Source organism: Schistocerca americana, chromosome 7 (assembly GCF_021461395.2).
Source record: "Schistocerca americana isolate TAMUIC-IGC-003095 chromosome 7, iqSchAmer2.1, whole genome shotgun sequence".
Taxonomy (NCBI): Eukaryota; Metazoa; Arthropoda; class Insecta; order Orthoptera; family Acrididae; genus Schistocerca; species Schistocerca americana.
The window spans coordinates 124,313,829-124,333,077 of NC_060125.1; the positions used below are offsets into that span (position 1 = coordinate 124,313,829).

At 47.0% G+C, this 19,249-nt stretch overlaps 1 protein-coding gene across 1 annotated transcript in view; it reads right to left on the minus strand.

Moving 5' to 3' along the window:
- Window positions 1-15,969, minus strand: part of LOC124622779 (myrosinase 1-like) — a 71,178-nt gene extending 55,209 nt beyond the window's left edge. The window contains exons 1-3 of the mRNA XM_047148572.1: window positions 15,816-15,969; window positions 5,648-5,781; window positions 3,925-4,059 (exon numbers count right to left, since the gene is read on the minus strand). Coding sequence (XP_047004528.1) covers window positions 3,925-4,059; window positions 5,648-5,781; window positions 15,816-15,969 — 423 coding nt within the window. The remainder of the gene's footprint in view (window positions 1-3,924; window positions 4,060-5,647; window positions 5,782-15,815) is intronic.
- Between the last annotated feature and the right edge of the window lie 3,280 nt (window positions 15,970-19,249).

A 19,249-nucleotide genomic window follows, 5' to 3' on the forward strand; every position in this document is an offset into this window, starting at 1 on the left:
ACACCGTTAGGCCGTCTTCCGCTCACGCCCCAACATCGTGCAGCCCGCCTCCAGTGGTGTCGCGACAGGCGTGAATGGAGGGACGAATGGAGACGTGTCGTCTTCAGCGATGAGAGTCGCTTCTGCCTTGGTGCCAATGATGGTCGCATGCGTGTTTGGCGCCGTGCAGGTGAGCACCACAATCAGGACTGCATACGACCGAGGCACACAGGGCCAACACCCGGCATCATGGTGTGGGGAGCGATCTTCTACACTGGCCGTACACCACTGGTGATCGTCGAGGGGACACTGAATAGTGCACGGTACATCCAAACCGTCATCGAACCCATCGTTCTACCATTCCTAGACTGGCAAGGGAACTTGCTGTTCCAACAGGACAATGCACGTCCGCATGTATCCCGTGCCACCCAACGTGCTCTAGAAGGTGTAAGTCAACTACCCTGGCCAGCAAGATCTCCGGATCTGTCCCCCATTGAGCATGTTTGGGACTGGATGAAGCGTCGTCTCACGCGGTCTGCACGTCCAGCACGAACGCTGGTCCAACTGAGGCGCCAGGTGGAAATGGCATGGCAAGCCGTTCCACAGGACTACATCCAGCGTCTCTACGATCGTCTCCATGGGAGAATAGCAGCCTGCATTGCTGCGAAAGGTGGATATACACTGTACTAGTGCCGACATTGTGCATGCTCTGTTGCCTGTGTCTATGTGCCTGTGGTTCTGTCAGTGTGATCATGTGATGTATCTGACCCCAGGAATGTGTCAATAAAGTTTCCCCTTCCTGGGACAATGAATTCACGGTGTTCTTATTTCAATTTCCAGGAGTGTAGGAGAGGGTCGAGTGATGATCTCATTTAAATTCTGGGCCATTTGAGATGAAATGACGCTATTAGGAATAACAACGTTTTAAAGATGCGCTGTACAAGGTTAGACGCAGAAATTTCGAGAGCTACGTTGTGTAAGCGTTTCATTCCGACACCCAAGTAAAGCGTCATATTACTCCAGTTTTTAACAATTCTCGAAAGCCTTTGAAAACGTACGTCGTCGTATTCTTAAGAAATACTGTTTCTTGATTATTAATTGAGATAAAAAATTTACGGGTAATTAAGGATATAATAGTGTAAAGGGGGGCAGTGGTGTGCCACAAGATTTTTTATGCAGGTCAACAGCTTTGCTTGGTTTGTATCAGTTATCAGCAGCTATAAACGACCGAAAACTTTGTCTATCATCTGATCGCTTGTAGAGGACAGAGTATCAAATGGGACAAAGCAGACCGCATTCAGTTTCTGCCATAGAACACTGATAAATCTGAAATTTTGTTGACACTTATTGATCATGTAATGAGGAAACTCGTATTCTCTAACTCGTAGGACTGGAGACAGATGAGAAGCTTCCTTAGAAATATCACATTCATAATATTGTACGGGAACTGAATGCTGCTACCTTCGATACGAGAGTAGTCTCTCGTTTGCTGATTCACGCTTACGGGAAGTTTTTCCTTCTGTAACTGTATGCTTGTACCCATGTCAGTTTTCCTATTAAATATGATACATCCTACACATTAACGCAGCTAATTGTTTTCTTATTTTCCATATTACTTGATAATATACGGGAAAATCGTCGTCTCTTAGCGTAATATATTACTGTATCCAAGGGGCACTGCGGAGTTCCGCAGCACAGCTGTATCTGCAGGGCTGCCTGCTCGCTAGGCGTTAACGGCACAACCAAAACGTGGCACCGGCCAGACTCACGGCCAAGAGGCGATCGTTTCACGCATTGCTTTGCAGCGGCAGTCACGTGCGCTGAACTAGAGCGTGCCAGTATCCTTCCACTCATCGGGTATTTAGAGAGCGGAATGGTCCACCAGCAGAAAGTTTTTCTCGCTCTCTCCTCTAGTTACTCGTAAAAGGTGTGCCGAAATGAAAAGGAAACTACTGTTATATGTACGGAAATTTTTAAGAACAGTGTTACAGTTACACTTCATGTGGAAACCGTCGGGTTGCTGACGAATCCAATTTTCCACGGTGTAGTGTACTTCCTTGTCACAGATGAACCTCAGACATTTCAGAGATTGATAAGCGAGCAACAGGGGGAGGTATCGGCGCTGTAAGGTGGAACCTCCAGGAACTCCCATCGGAATTTTTGAAGGAAGTAGAGGTCTTCTTGGCCACATGTGGCCTATCGTTGTCCTGGAGATGTGATATCTCATTCGAGAGCTTGCCCCTAAGCTTGTTGTTTAACCTCAGCAACACGGTGCGGTGCGATACTGCTCAGCATTAACTTTTGCACCTCGTGGTCGCCAGTGGATGAGTAGACAACCTTCTGCGTCCAAAAAGAAACTAAGCATATTTTTTCTCACCTTGGAGGCAGGGTGGGCATTTTTTGAATGAGGGGAGCAGGGGATGCCGCCATTTCATGCTCATTCGTTTGGCAACATGGTCGAAATGTTTGACACAACGTTTCATCAAATGTCATAGTCTGAGCAACGAAATCCGTTCCTTGTTCGAGGTATATCAACACATGGGACAGGTAAACATCCACTGTCACAATCCTTTGATTCTCCGAAAGATGCTAGTGCACCCAATGTGCACAGCCTTTGCCATAACGAAGCTTCTCGTGGATTATGTGATGCACAGTTCCTTTGCTTGTAGACAGTGCAACAGGAATGTTACGTGTGGTGATCCGACGTTTCGTCAGTTTGAGTTCTTCCACAGCCGAAACTGTGCCACCAGTTGTGACAACGTATGCCTGCCCAGGGCATGGCGTGTCCTCTGTGTTTACAAATCTCGCTTCATAAGGCTGACACCACCGAAATATTGTGCATCATGCGAGATACTACTCTCCGTACACCTCTTTCATCCTGCGATAAATTCGTGAAACATGCTACCCTTCTGAGCGAAGAAATTGGATAACCGCTCTTTATGCTTATCAGGAGGAATCCGTCATTAAATGAACTGCGGAAACAACTCTCCAGAAATGAGGAAATTGCTGCGAAGTAAATGCGCCTAACCAACTGGGAATACCACCTCGCCATCTCTCTGCAGACACAGTCACTCACATGGATCATATACAACGCCGCTACAGTGAAGGTCTACTTCTCAATTCCGGCATACCTTTTATCAGCGGGTTGTCTGCAAGTTGTACACGAATGTGATCAACTGCTGTACACGGATCTACAAGTGTTTACTTTCTGGACGACCCCTGCAGACCAATGCCCCTCGAATGGACTTAATATATGGGACGAGTAAAATAATTTTCCTTAGGACTTTGTGATCATTAGTGCAATTGCATATTTTACGTCGATAAGATTGTGTAGTCAGAATTGTATTTGCTGCTCTTGTAGTGAATGTGTTGAGTTTGTTTCAGCTGTGTCACTTAGTAACTGTGTACCTACCTTCACAATCTGAGGCAACAACTTCTGAGCGTAATGCAGAGCATGGTTATGACAGCCACAGGACATATCTTACTTTCTTAACGCAGATCCGATTTTGCTTTAGTGGTAACGTTAATTGTCACTGCCCGGTCCTAAGTTTGCGGAACATGTATTGAAATTCAGAACCACGTCTTATTCGCAGCGACGTAACAGGTTTTGTGGGACACAGCTTCCGTGAAGTAGGTCTAATATGAGAGCAGTGCTCAACTTGCTTTTGACACTTCGTTTAGAAAGCATTTTCAAGCAAACGAAATATCACTGTCTGAGTCAAAATACTTTGAACAGATAATTTGGTTCATCCAAATGACAATTTTGTAATTAATATTAATTAATTTAAACATCGATAAAAATGCCTATATAATTTGAGAGATACTTTGCTTTACTGCACACAAGATCAGGGAACCCCCTTCATCTTAAACGTATAATTGTTACAAGTGGAGCCGAGTTCCACATGATTGTAAACTACAGAGATTTTGCTTAAGCTGGGGGCTTACCAGAGGCTGGATGTTGTTGGCGAGCAGCAGGTTGATGAGGTTGTTGTAGTAGTCGATGCCGGCCTGGTTGATGTTGTCAAGGTCTCCAGTCGGTAGTATCCGCGGCCATGAGATGGAGAACCGGTACGCGTCGGCCTGCAAGAGAAGTGAGCATCAACTATTTAACAGAGATGGACGCCTCCAATCTACATCTACATCTTACTTCGCAAGGAAAGGTACTTTATGTGTCACTGTCGCTTTCCCCTTTTCCTGCTCCAGTCACGTATGGTTTGCGGAAAGAACGATTACTGGTAACACTTCTTGCTCGCCAGGGAAACAGTCGAAAACCTTCTTTATAGAGGTGGATCAGAACAGCATGGGTAACATATGGAAATCGTTATCGCAATGAAAGGGATCATCACGGAAACTTGCAGGCAGGCCATACAACTATTGGCCTCAGCATATACTGGCTGCTGACTAGATTACCGACTGTGCGAACTAAGGTGATAGTGTGGCGTATCCAATGACATCCCATTACTACTACGCGAGGTACTGAGCCCATTGGAGTTCTTTTCCTTCCCTCCAATTTCTATTTTTTACTTCCCAGAGCTGGCACTACAGCTATGTAGTGGCAGCTCTGGGCACTACATAGTTATGTAGATTTCAGAGTCTTGGGAGATGTCGGGAAGAGTATTTACATACTTTTCTGGCACGACACTCAAATTGCTGTGAGTATCGAGTAAGCAGGTACCGTTTTCCAGACGCTTGCCAAACCCTATCCGTTCCACCAAACTTAGCAGGGTATTTCGCGATTCTTCACTCCAAAGCACTAGATTCCAGGCAGCCACTTTCCAGTGACGTCGCTCTTTACAGCACCTCAAGCGTCGCTTAGCTTCGACTAAAGAGGTGTGTGGCTTATGAGGAACTGCTCCATCACTGTATGTAATTGTTTTTAACTCCCTACACACAACCATTGCACTAGCGGGACTACTGGAAGCACTTATGAACTCACAGTTAGGTCCTTCTGTTGATTTCGTACGATTTTGTGGAACCCCTGTCCACAATAATCGACAGTCGCTGTCCGTCGCTGCTTGAGGTCTGCCTGGTGCTGCTTTGGCTGAGGTTGTTTCTTCGAATTTCAGCTTCACAGTCACATCCGCATCCATCGACTTGGGCAGCACCAGGAGCGTCTGAAATGTCCCTCGTGGTTCTGTTTCTCAGGTGACATCCAGTGACTGGTCCACCTTGGGAATCACTAAGCTCTCCTGACTGGCCCATTCCGCTCTTATTACTTCTCTACTGACAACATGCTACACCCTACCTCCTTCTATATTGGCGGTCCACATCTTGTGGCATCTAGTGGTCCGATACAAATCACAAAGGATTGTCCGGATACTTTTGATCAGGTAGTGTTTGGTCAGGAAAGTTGAGTCGCCGCTCCAAGAGCATCATAACTTACTTTTTTCTTTTCTAAGTATTGAAGGATTATGGGGACCATGTTATTCATATATTTGATACATTTTTATCATATTACAAAGTTACGAGTTGACATGGAACAGGGCTTTAAGTAAATTATAATAGCAAGCTGTGTCACAATGTGGGAAAGAAATGGAAGTGCTAAGGTGACAATGTGCATCAGACTGTCAAAGACAATAAAAAACCAACCGCTAAGAGAATCTACGTAACCTTAAAACAGCTGCACATCAGGCGGATGAAAGCCAGCTGTAGGTGGCCAGCGACTTACCGAGGCGTTCACGAGGCACTCCACGTCGTCGGCGTACTTGTGGTACGAGTCGCAGGCCACGTCGCCGTTCTGGCCGTTCCAGCCCCACTCTGGGTGCTCGTGCAGCATGTGGTCCCAGATGCTCTCGCCCTTGCCTGTGGGAACACATCAGGAACACCACTTTAGCACCGTATCCAAAAAAAAAATGTCAACATTGTTACCAAAGGACCACTTTAAACATGTTTTGAAAACATTGTGACCCTTCTTTCACTCATACATGTTTCGGTGAATTTTCGTCATTTTTGCTGTGTTTGACTTTATTTTTCTGTCAAACAATTGTACGTTACGTGAAAACTGAACTATGGGAGCAAGCGAAACATTTAGAAAGAACAGAGAAATTAATGATAGAGAAACTGAAGTCCACGCTCGAAATCACTGAGTGCACTCTGCTGTTGGCGCTTTTCTGCTGACAACAAAATACTCCCTACCTCCTTTTACACAGGGCCCTGTCATCTCAATGTGATCACGGCCTATGTTGGACGTGAACGTGCAGTAATCACTCACCTGGCAGGTGGCACCGCTAGCACTGGAGGGTACCGGGTGATCAAAAAGTCAGTATAAATTTGAAAACTGAATAAATCACGGAATAATGTAGATAGAGAGGTACAAATTGACACACATGCTTGGAAGGACATGGGGTTTTATTAGAACAAAAAAAAAAAATACAAAAGTTCAAAAATGTCTGACAGCTGTGGCTTCATCCGATCAGAATAGCAATAATTAGCATAACAAAGTAAGACAAAGCAAAGATTTACAGGAAATGCTCAATATGTCCACCATCATTCCTCAACAATAGCTGTAGTCGAGGAATAATGTTGTGAACAGCACTGTAAAGCACGTCCGGAGTTATGGTGAGGCATTGGCGTCGGATGTTGTCTTTCAGCACCCCTAGAGATGTCGGTCGATCACGATACACTTGCGACTTCAGGTAACCCCAAAGCCAATAATCGCACGGACTGAGGTCTGGGGACCTGGGAGACCAAGCATGACGAAAGTGGCGGCTGAGCACACGATCATCACCGAACGACGCGCGCAAGAGATCTTTCACGCGTCTAGCAATATGGAGTGGAGCGCCATCCTGCATAAACATCGTACGTCCCAGCAGGTGTTTATCAGCCAGGCTGGGGATGATGCGATTCTGTAACATATCGGCGTTCCTCTCACCCGTCACGGTAGCAGTTACTGACGTTTTGCTGTCCAGCGCCATCTGTCGGACATTTTGTGAACTTTTTTTTTGGGTGGGGCGGGGGTTCTAATAAAACCCTATGTCACTCCAAACATGTGTGTCAATTTTTACCTCTCTATCTACATTATTTCGTGGTTTATTAAGTTTTCAAATTTATACTGACTTCTTGATCACCCGGTATATAAGGAGTTTTGGGGAGACGTGGTAAACAATGCAGTCGTTGCCGTAATGCTGAAATGGAGCGATTTACCTGAGGTACAAAAGGGCATGATTGTTGGGTCTTGGGCCAAGGATGGAAGCATTTACGAAATGGCTATGTTTGTAAATTTGGTGGTTAAAGTACAGCGTGATTCTAAAGTCACTATACATTTCAGTGATATAGTAACGGAATATTTGTTTCTTGCAGGTAGTACGACAGAATGGTAACGAAAGAAGAACGAATCGCTGTTGTTTCTGCTCGTCTTTGTGGAATGACGTATGAACAGGTGCGGACAGACTTTGCCCGTCGATTCCGGAAAACAGGCCCCACCAGACTTGCTATCAAGACCCTCGTCAATAAATTCCAGCGTACTGGTAGTGTTGCAGATGACGAACGTCCAGGAAGGCCGGCCATAACGCCAGACACCGTGCAAAGTGTGTAGGATGCGATCACACGTAGACCTTCCGCATCTACCAGAAGACTTTGTAGGGAGCTTGGTATTCCTCAAACCACTGTGTGGACGGTTCTTCGTTACAAGCTCCACAAACGTGCGTAGCATATCCAGGTCGTACATAAGCTTGAAGCGGAGGACTACGCAGCCAGACAAGTTATGTGTCATGACCTGCTACAAGCTGTGGAAAATGATAATTTGATGCAAAATGTGTTGTTCAGTGATTAAGCTACATTTCATACCTGTGGACATGTGGACAGACACAACTGCAGGGTCTGGGCAGACGAACAACCAAGTGTGCTGCAGGAATGGCAATGGGACAGAGCAAAAGTGAATGTGTGGTTAGGGATAACGAGGTCAACAGTGTACGGGCCCTTCTTCTTCGCAGAACAAAGCGTTACTGGAACCACATACCTAGATATGTTGGAACACTTTTTGGAGCCCCAGTTGACATCTGATGGGATTATGGATACTGTTGTTTTTCAACAGGATGGTGCACCACCCCATTTTGCCCTCGTTGTTCGGGACTATCTGAATCAAGCATTTCCCGGCAGATGGATCGGTCGTGCCTCTCCACGGATGTGGGCACCCCGCTCTCCTGACTCGACACTCTTAGACTTTTTTGCATGGGGGTTTATCAAGTCTAAGGTATACCAGGTGAAGATCCGCAACACTGAACATTTAACACAGCTCATTCGAGGCGCAGCTGCTGAGATTACACCAGATAGGCTTGGGCAGGTTTTTCGGTCTACAGTGGAGCGCTGGGGGGATGTGCCTAGACATGCAAGTTGGTCACATTGAAATGTACTGAAATTAAGTCCTATTGTAACATAAGTTGCAGTGCCATTACATATTGGTTAATAAAATTTGTTTATGTACAAAATGTACAGTGACTTTAGAATCACCCTGTATACCGTACATGGCAAAACGGTGCTATCCAAAACCGGCGCCATGGCAACTGTGGTTCAACACGGGCCGTAGATGGCAGGGGTGAGCGACGGCTGCGGAGGTGTGTACGGGCGAACAGACGTGCAACTGTTGAGCAACTGGCCGCTCACGTGAACCAAGGGGCTGGCAACAGTGTCTCCTCAAAGACCGTTCAGCGAACGTTGCTGCACGTGGGCAGCAGACGCCCAGTTCATGAACCTGTGATGACTACTGTCCAGGGTGGAATTTTCACGCCAATACCGCAACTGGAAGTCCACAGCTGGTCTTTTCAGATGACACATGGCCTTTTTCGTGTTCGGTGTGAAACTTCTGACAGCAAACACCCCTTAACAATCGTCAGAAGGGTTCAGGCCGTAGGAGGGAGCATTGTAGGGTGGGGAACGTTTTAGTGGCATTTCTGGGTGGCCTCATCATTCTGGAAGACTCAATGTATCCACTCAGGGACGCATCTGTCCTTCGAGACTATGTCCACCCATGCATGCGTTTACTTTTCCACGGCAGGATGGCATCTACCAGCAGGACAATGTAACGTTTCACAAAGCTCGCAGTGCACGTGAGTAGTTCGAAGAGCTCCAGCACGACTTTGCCGTATTCTTCTGGCCAGCAAACGGGCGTTTACCTTACTCCCCTGGCTACCAAACTCCCTGGATTGAAAACCAATCGAGAAATTGTGGGATCACCTCGACTGGGCTGTTCGCGTCAAGGATCCTCAACCGAGGAACGCGGCAGTGGAGTCGGCACGGCTGCACATCTCTGCCGGTACCTCCCAGAATGTTGTTGACCCCGTTCCTGCACGTGTCACAGCGGTCCTCGCTGCAAAAAGGTGGTTATTCGGGCTTCTGACACGTGGCCACCATAATGTGACTGGATACTCTACTAGCGGGTCCACGCGACATTAGTGGTCAAGACCGTCTTACATAGCAACGTCCGGATACGTTTGACCCGATAGCTTAATTGCTGCTAAAGGGGTGGCCTAGATTAAATGCTGGCCTTATAATTTTGACGCTCTATAGCGTCTTTGGATGACGTTTAATAACAATAATTTTCGTCCTCCGTTTGGTTCTCAAGACACCATAAACAGCCTTTCGAAGCTTCTCCCACCCTGTGTTCAGTTTCCAACGCTGTGAAGAGTAAAACACGTAGAGACGGAAAAAATTTAATTGCTATTATTTTTTAATACGAGGGGCGTTCAGAAAGTAAGCTCCGATCGGTCGCGAAATGGAAACGACTATGAAAATCCGATAAAGCTTTGCACAGATGTGTTGGGTAGTGTCTCTAGTATAACCCCAGTTAGCATCACGTCGCTCTTCTCATTTATGAGCTCGCAGTGAGTGCGTAAAGATGTCTAGAAAATAGTGTCTGCCGCCAAGTACGAGGGCGTGGTGAGAAATTTCGCCTGAAGCTATGCAGCTAACATTACATAACTGTCGTGCTGTTTCGTCTTCACGACAATTCTCAGCCGCATTCTGCAGGGACAATGTTAGATTACCCACAATACAGTCCGCAATTGTCTCCCCCTGAGTTTCATCTCTGGTCACATGAACCGCTGTCTTTGAAGACAACATTTTGACACAGACAACGAGGTGTAGGCCAGCGTGGAGAATTGCCGGAAAGCACTGGCGGCTGCCTTCTATGATGAGGCTATTGAAAAGTTGGTACAACGCTATGACAAAAGTCTAAGTCAGAACGGCGACTACGTAGAGAAGTAGCTGAAAGGTGTAGCTAATTGTTACAAGTAAAACATTTCTGATGTTCACTGTGGTTTCAATTCGGCAATCAATCGGAGCTTACTTTCTGAACAGGCCTCGTATTAACAATCTTTTATAAAAGATTGATAACTAAGAATTCACATATGCAATGAAAAATGGATTTTTGCGCAATTTACAACTTGAAAGAAGAACAAGACGTTCATAAAATCGTGAATTTGTGAGAGATGTGTTAATTAGCATTTACTTGATGATTTTACATTTAAATGACGTTGGAATTCCAACTGAACGAAAAAAGAAAAACTGACCGAAACAAGATTCGATCCAGAGGTTACTAGTCTAAAGAGCTTCCGATTTTTTTTCATCTTCACGGAAATGCTCGTGGAACATGCACCTTTGTTTAAAAATTTGATTCGTCGGGCATCGACCTGAGACCCCCCAAAGACAAGCAAGCTGCCTACTGCAGAGCCACATTCCTTTTCGAAAAATTTACGTTATTAAATGTGCTTGGCAAACTTCAAAGTAGATTTTCTCGAGAATGTTTGAGAGTTGCATCGAACAGCTTTGGGCAACTGATGTCTCACGTGCCATAAATGTAAAAACAAAATTACTGAAATCGGGTTAGCGTGTCGTCTCCTTGTAAGCCTGTAACAGTAACTGTGAAATACTCCTATGTACACATACCAGGTGCCTAGAAACAGTTCCTGGCCGAGCGACTCTGTGGTGTGGTGCTTGGATGACGTTTCCTTACAGGGGTTCATATCCTCCCTTTGTTCTTCTGCATATCCTCTACATGCTCCAGAAGTCTGTCAACATAGTTTTGTTACATCTGCATCTACGTAGATACTGGAGGAGGGTACCCGGTACCACTATTTGTCATTTCCCTCCTCTTCCACTCGCAAATACAGCGAGAGAAAGACGAGTGTCTATATGCACGCGTATGGCCCTAATTTCTCGTATCTTATCTTCGTGGTCCTTACGTGCGATGTACACTATCTGATCAAAAGTATCCGGACACCTGGCTGAAAATAACGTACAATTTCGTGGCGCCCTCCATCGGTAATGCTGGGTGTTGGCCCACCCTTGGCCTTGATGACAGCTTCCATTCTCGCAGGCATACGTTCAATCAGGTGCTGGAAGGTTTCTTGGGGAATGGCAGCCCATTCTTCACGGACTGCTAGACTGAGGAGAGGTATCGATGTCGGTCGGTGAGGCCTGGCACGAAGTCGGAGTTTCAAAACATCCTAAAGATGTTCTATAGGATTCAGGTCAGGACTCTGTGCAGGACTGTCCATTACAGGAATGTTACGGTCGTGTAATCGCTCCGGCATAGGTCGTGCATTATGAATCGATCGTGTTGAAAGATGCAATCGCCATCCTTGGATTCCTCTTCAACAGTGGGAAGCAAGAAGGTACTCAAAACATCAGTGTAGGCCTGTGCTGTGATAGTGCAACGCGAAACAACAAGGGATGCAAGACCCCTCCATGAAAAACACGACCACACCATAACACCACCACCTCTGAATTCTACTTTTGGCGCTACACACGCTGGGAAATGACGTTCACCAGGCATTCGCCATACCCACACCCTGACATCGGATAGTCACATTGTGTACCGTGACTCGTCACTCCACACAACATTTTTCCACTGTTCAATCGTCCAATGTTTACGCTCCTTACACCAAGCGAGGCGTCGTTTGGCATTTACTGGCGTGATGTGTGAGTTATGAGCAGCCGCTCGACCATGATGTCCAAGTTTTCTCATCTTCCGTCTAACTGTCATAGTAGTTGCAGTGGATCCTGATGCAGTTTGGAATTCCTGTGTGATGGTCTGGAGAGATGTCTGCCTATGACACATTACGACCCTCTTCAACTGTCGGCGGTCTCTCTCAGTCAAAAATGGTTGAAATGGCTCTGAGCACTATGGGACTCAACATCTTAGGTCATAAGTCCCCTAGAACTTAAAACTACTTAAACCTAACTAACCTAAGGACATCACACACACCCATACCCGAGGCAGGATTCGAACCTGCGACCGTAGCAGTCGCGCGGTTCCGGACTGCGCGCCTAGAACCGCGAGACCACCGCGGCCGGCCTCTCTCAGTCAACAGACGAGGTCGGCCTGTACGCTTTTGTGCTGCACGTGTCTCTTCGCGTTTCCACTTCACTATCACATCGAGAACAGTGGACCTAGGGACGTTTAGGAGTCTGGAAATCTCGCGTACAGACGGAGCGCCCCATTCTGCTCTCTCACGATGTCTAATGACTACTCAGGTTCAAATGGCTCTGAGCACTATGGGACTCAACTGCTGAGGCCATAAGTCCCCTAGAACTTAGAACTACTTAAACCTAACTAACCTAAGCACAACACACACATCGATGCCCGAGGCAGGATTCGAACCTGCGACCGTAGCGGTCGCGCGGTTCCAGACAGTAGCACCAGAACCGCTCGCCCACCAGCGGCCGGCTGACTACTCAGGTCGCTGATATGGAGTACCTGGCAGTAGGTGGCAGAACAATGCACCTAATATGAAAAACATGTTTTTTGGGGGTCTCTGGATAAAAAAATGGTTCAAATGGCTCTGAGCACTATGGGACTTAACATCTGAGGTCATCAGTTCCCTAGAACTTAGAACTACTTAAACCTAACTGACCTAAGGACATCATACACATCCATGCCCGAGGCAGGATTCGAAGCTGCGACCGTAGTGGTCATGCGGTTCCAGACTGAAGCGCCTAGAACATCTCGGCCACACCGGCCGGCTTGGTCTCCGGATACTTTTGATCACATGGTATATGTTGCCGGCAATGGAAGTGTTCGGCAGTCAGCTTCAAATGCTGGTTCTCTAAATTTACTTAATAGTGTTTCCGAAAAGAACGCCGCCACCTTCCCTCGAGGGTCTTCCATTTGAGTTCCCGAAGCATCTCCGCAACACTTACATTTTGTTCGAACCTACCGCTAACAAATCTAGCAGTCCGCCTCTGAATTGCTTCGATGTCTTCCTTCAATCCGACCTGGTATGGATCCCGAACACTCGTTCAGTACTCAAGAATAGGTCGCACCAGCGACTTATATGCGGTCTCCTTTACAGGTGAACCACACTTTCCTGAAATTCTCTCAATAACCGAACATTAAACGGCTTTACTGTGTCAAGCTGGGCACTAGTAATACGGTACCCGAACATTACAATTTGATCTTCGTACTCATCCACATTAACTTACATTTTTCCGCATTTAGGGCTAGCTGCCATTCATCACACCAACTGGAAATTTTGTCAAAGTCATCTTGTATCCTCCTACAGTCATCTTACCTTACACCACGGCATGATCAGCAAACCACTGCAGACTGCTGCCTACCCTGTCCGACAAATCATTTATGTGTATAGTGAACAACGGGGGTCCTATTACACTTCCCTGGGCACTTCTGACGGTACCCTTGTCTCTGATGAACACTCGCCGTCGAGGACCACATACTGGGTTCTATAATTTAAGAAGTCTTCGAGCCACTCAAATATCTGTGAACTTATTCCATATGCTCGTGCCTTCGCTAACAGCCTGAGATGGGGAATCGTGTCATATGCTTTTCGGAAATCTAGAAATATGGAATCTGCCTGTTGCTCTTCATCCGTATTTCATATGAGAAAAGGGCAAATTGAGTTTGCACGAGCGATGCTTTCTAAAACCTTGCTGATCCCGGACATAAGCTGCTTAGCCTCAAGAAAGTTTATTATATTCGAATTGAGAATGTATTCAAGGACTCTGCAGCAAACAGAAGTTAGGGATACTGTTCTGTAGTTTTGCGGATCCGTTCTTTTACCTTTCTATATAATGGAGTCACCTGCGCTGTTTTCCAGTTGCTTGGACCTTTGTACTGGTTGAGAGATTCACGATAAATGAAAGCCAAGCAAGGGGCCAATGCCGTAGAGTAATCTTTATAAAAACAAACTGGGATTCCATCTGGACCTGGTGATTTATTTGTTTTCAAATCATTAAGTTGATTCTCTACGCGAGGTATACTTATTTTTATGTCATCCATACAGGAGACTGTCCAATGGTCAAATGACGGTATGTTTGTACAATTACCCTGCTCGAACGATTTCTTGAACGTTAAATTAAAACTTTGCCTTTCGTTTTGCTATTTTCAACTGCCGCACCAGACTGGTCAACATGGGACTGAATGGAAGCCTCAAACTAGCTTAGCGATTTTACGTACGACCAGAATTTTCTCGTGTTATCTGCAGATCTTTTGCTAAGGCGTGACGGTGGTAGTTGTTGTATGCTTCGCGCATAGATCTTTTCACAGACGCACCAACCTTCGCTTGTCGTCGTTTGTGTGTCCCCTTTTGAACGTAGAGTGCAACAGTCTTTGCTTAATCAGCATCTTCCGAGTTTCTTTATTAAGCCATGGTGGGTCTTTTCCACCATCTATCCACTTACTAGGGACATAATTCTCCAGACCACGATTTACAATGTGCTTAAATTTTACCCATAATGCCTCTATGTCCATCTTCCTGGAACTAACTAATGTCAATTCACTGTCTAAGTAAGATGCTAACAACTGCTTATGTCTTCTTTCTATGAGGAACACTCTCCTGCCCTTCTTGACTGATTTATTAACTTTCGTAATCGCAGTTGCTGTAATGACATCATGATCGCTAATCCCTCCCCTCTCCCCCGTTTCTATACTGTCATTGTCGATAAGGTCCTGCCTATTTGTAGCTACAAGGTTTAAGATATTTCCACTGCGTGTTGGCTGCCGAGATAGCTGCCCAAAAAAGCTTTCAGATAACATGTTCAATGAATCGATAGACATTCCAGTCTATACTCGGCAGGTTAAAGTCGCCTCAGGCGCTTCAGTCTGGAACCACGCGACCGCTACGATCGCAGGTTCGAATCCTACCTCGGGCATGGATGTGTGTGACGTCCTTAGGTTAGTTAGGTTTAAATAGTTCTAAGTTCTAGGGGACTGATGACTTCAGATGTTAAGCCCCATAGTGCTCAGAGCCATCTGAACCCTTTTTGAAAAGTCACCTCCAACTAGTAATGTATGATCAGGATATTTTCGCGCTACTGATCGTAGACTTCCGTCGAATGGCTCTATAACTGTTACAGCAGAATCCCGTGACCGGTAAGAACATCTAAAATTAACTTAGTTTCACCTGCACCTGTTATACGCGACCAGGCGACTTCACTGTCACACTCAACTTCGACACCAATAGAGACAATATTTTTGTTAACTGCAATGAAAACTCCCACTCCTATGGCCTTTAATCTGTCTGTCCGATACAAGTTTCGTGACTCGCTAAATATCTCAGAGCTCTCCTCTTCGGTTTTCAGCCAGCTCTCAGTCCCAAGAATAATTTGAGAGCGAGAAATTTCCTGGAGGGCAGTAAATTCGGGGAATTTATCGTGAATACTTCGACAGTTTACTGAAAAAATTGTGACAGTCGAAGTGTCTGTATTCCTAATACTGCGGGAGTTATGGCGTACAGACAGCGATACTAGAATTCGTTTCAATACAGAATATGCGTGCCTTACTCTGCCATTACGTTCATGGCCCACACCATCATCGGTGCTGTGTGTGTGCTCGTTACGATCAGCTACGTGCGACTAAGGAGCCTGGGAGCTGCAGTACCCACCATCCTCGTTCCAGGCGCCCTCCACTTGGTAGGCGGCCGTGGCGTAGCCCAGCATGAAGCCGTCTGGGAAGCGGTTGTTGATCTCCTGAGCGGAGGCCGAAGCCGCCGCCAGCACCACCAACAAGCACAGCGACAACATCTCGGCCGGCGCCATTGTTACGGTTTGTCGCGAGTTGTGCTCTTATACTGGTGCAGGTGTCCGTATCACCGCTCTCCATCTAATCTCCGTGTGAATATCTCGAGCGCAGACCGCTGTTTACACGAGAACTTTCAAGTATATTTTCATCTTTCGACCGTTGATCACCGAAAATTTCCCGCCACGTGACCCCGCTGACAGCAGGGTAATTTGAACGAGTCCTGTTTCTACGCAGGTGGCCTGTTATTCCCCAGCTTTGGTAAACACTTTTCTCGGCGACCTCTCTTATCGTGTTGCTACCTGGACACTGTACTCTTATCGGCATTTCTCCGTTCATCAACCGACATAGAACGTGACTCACCACCAACCCACCCATGACGAACTTTCTTTGGAAATATCATCGACAAACAGCTCGTTGCACGTAGCAGAAACGAGAAAGGGAAGAATATTAGGGTTTTGCTTCAGGTCATTAGAGACAGGATGAGAAGCTGAGAATGGGGAAGATTAACCGTGTCTTCACAAAGAAACCGCCCGATTTAAACGAGTCACGAGCAACCTCAATCTGACCCGCTTTGCTCCCTAATATCAGTCCATTACGCCGCCTCCGTCCGCCCATAGTCCGCCTGCTTAGCTGGGTGGTAACGTCCTCGCCTCCCATGCAAGAGGGCCGGGGTTCGATTCCCGGCCGAGTTGGAGATTTTCTCCGCTCGATGACTGAATGTTGTGTTGTTTTCATCATTATTTCATCTCATCATCGGCGCGCAAGTCGCCCAATGTAGCGTCGACTGAAATAAGACTTGCCCTTGGTGGCCCAACTTCCCCGATGGGGCCTCCCGGCCAACGATGCCATACACACATTTCATTTTTTTTTCTGTCCATACTGTCGCATGTTAGACTTAAAATTTAAAATACTTCTATTATGGCTAGAAACTCAAAATATGGTAGGAACATAATTCATTATGCAGCCCATCATACAGAAATGGAACAAAAAATCTGAAATTGTAACACATATTTACAAAACATTTTCTATTCATAGTCTATAATAGAAATTCTGTGTTTTAACCACCTATATACAAGGGTTTCGCGAATCAGTAGGTTACATACTTTGTTCATAGATGGTGACATTTGTGTCTTCCAGAAAGTGCAGGAGTGGCCTGAGATCCAAGGGTGTATTGTGTCCTGTATTTAAAGAAATATTGTAATTTGTCCGTTATGGTTTAACGGCACGCGTTACTATCGTGAACGAAACTTGACACGGATTGAATTGGGTTTTGCGCTGCACTGACACTACTTAGTTTAGGGATGTTGTGCGTGAGCTGTGGAAAAATGTTGATTACGGGTTCCTGACGTGCTGAGGATCTCGGGCGATGGACTGCTTCACAGATTTTAGGGCAATGTTTTTCTGACGGCCGTTACCCATGATCATAGGCAGCTGCGACACGAAACTGGGCGAGGGGATGAAATAAAATTACTACTTTTCCCAGCTATTGTGCCGTGGTCTTCTGGGATCTGGTAGATGGCCCAACGTTTCCTCCCAGTCTGCAGAGAATATCATCGTCGTGGGTGGGGGGAGGGGTGTGTGTGAGGAGGTCGATGTTGTCGCGGAGCGCACGCCGGCACACAATGACTGACGGTAAAGTATTCTGTCGGATACCGGGCAGCGTAACATCACGTGAGTTACGAATGCGGGCGCTGTTCGACCGTTGATGGTTGTCGTCGTCAGTGTCCTTGTCACCCCACTGCTGAAGGCCTGTGCATTTCTTCAGAGCGCGAAGTACTTTTAACCTGTCCAGCTCTGATACTTTGCATTTTGGAAGGAGTGGGAGGACTGTTACCTTGCACACCGCTACACCTGAGGTGCCTGCTGTTATAAGTGGCCGTTTGCGGCTGCCAAGACCTGCGTTATGCATTTCTGCCGGCGACTCACTGTTCACCCTGCGCAACGGCTTTATCTTGACGGCGAACCTCTTGCTGTGGTGGAGATGCATCGGTTTTTGGGATTGGTTTTCGATGCCCGGTTGACTTGGCTGCCTCATATTCGGCAGCTTAAACATACGTGCTGGCGGCATCTTAACGCTCTTCGTTGCTTGAGTCACACCAGCTGGTGTGCCGATCGGTCTACCCTTCTACGGCTGTACAAGGCAATAATTCAGTCACGTCTGGATTATGGGAGCCTGGCTTACGGTTCGGCATCGCCTTCCGCATTGTGGTTGCTGGACCCCATCCTTCACAGCAAGATCCGACTCGCCACTGGAGCTTTCCGGACAAGCCCTATCAACAGCATACTTGTGGAGGCAGGTGTCCCTCCATTGCGGTTCCGGCGCCAACGATTACTGGCTGCTTATGCTACACACGTTTGTAGCTTGCCCAGGCATCCCAATTATCGTCTCCTGTTCCCTCAGTCCGTCGTCCATCTTCCGGAACGGCGGCCCAGGTCAGGGTGTACGATCGCGGTTCGCATCAGAGCTCTTCTCTCTGGCCTTGATGTTTTCCGTCTTCCACCGCTTTTCCGGGCCCCTCTGCGTACATCACCGTGGTGTGTGCCCCGCCCATGCCTTTGGCTCGATTTGGCACAGGGCTCGAAGGACTCAGTCCCTCCTGAGGCCCTCCGCCGCCGCTTTCTTTCAATCCTTGTTCGGTTTCAAGGTTCTGTCGTTGTATATACTAACGGTTCGATGGTTGCGGGTCGTGTCGGTTATGCTCTTACTCTAGGGGATCATCATGAACAACACTGATTGCCGAATGGCTGCAGTGTTTTCACTGCAGAGCTGGTCGCCATCTCTCGCGCCCTAGAGTATATCCGCTCCTGCTCAGGTGAGTCCTTCGTTATCTGCAGTGACTCCCTGAGCGGTTTACGAGCTATCGACCAGTGTTTCCCTCGCTATCGTCTGGTGATGGCTATCCAGGAGTCCCTCCATACTCTTGCCCGTTGCGGCCGCTCTGTGGTCTTTGTGTGGACCTCGGGTCATGTCGGCATCCCGGGAAATGAACGAGTTGACACGCTGACCAAACAGGCTGTCGGTGCGCCAGCCTTGGAGATATACCTTTCGAAGAGTGACTTCACGTCAGTTTTGCGGCAGAAGGTACTTCGCACCTGGGGTGAAAAATGGCGCACCCTTCCTTCACCCAACAAACTTGGGGCCATCAAGGAGGCTACCGGTGCGTGGCGCTCCTCCTTGCAGGTCTCTCGCAAGGACTCTCTTGTCCTCTGCCGCTTACGCATTGGCCACACCTGGATAACACACAGCTATTTATTGCGCTGCGAGGACCCACCTTTATGTCGCTGCGGGTCAGCTTT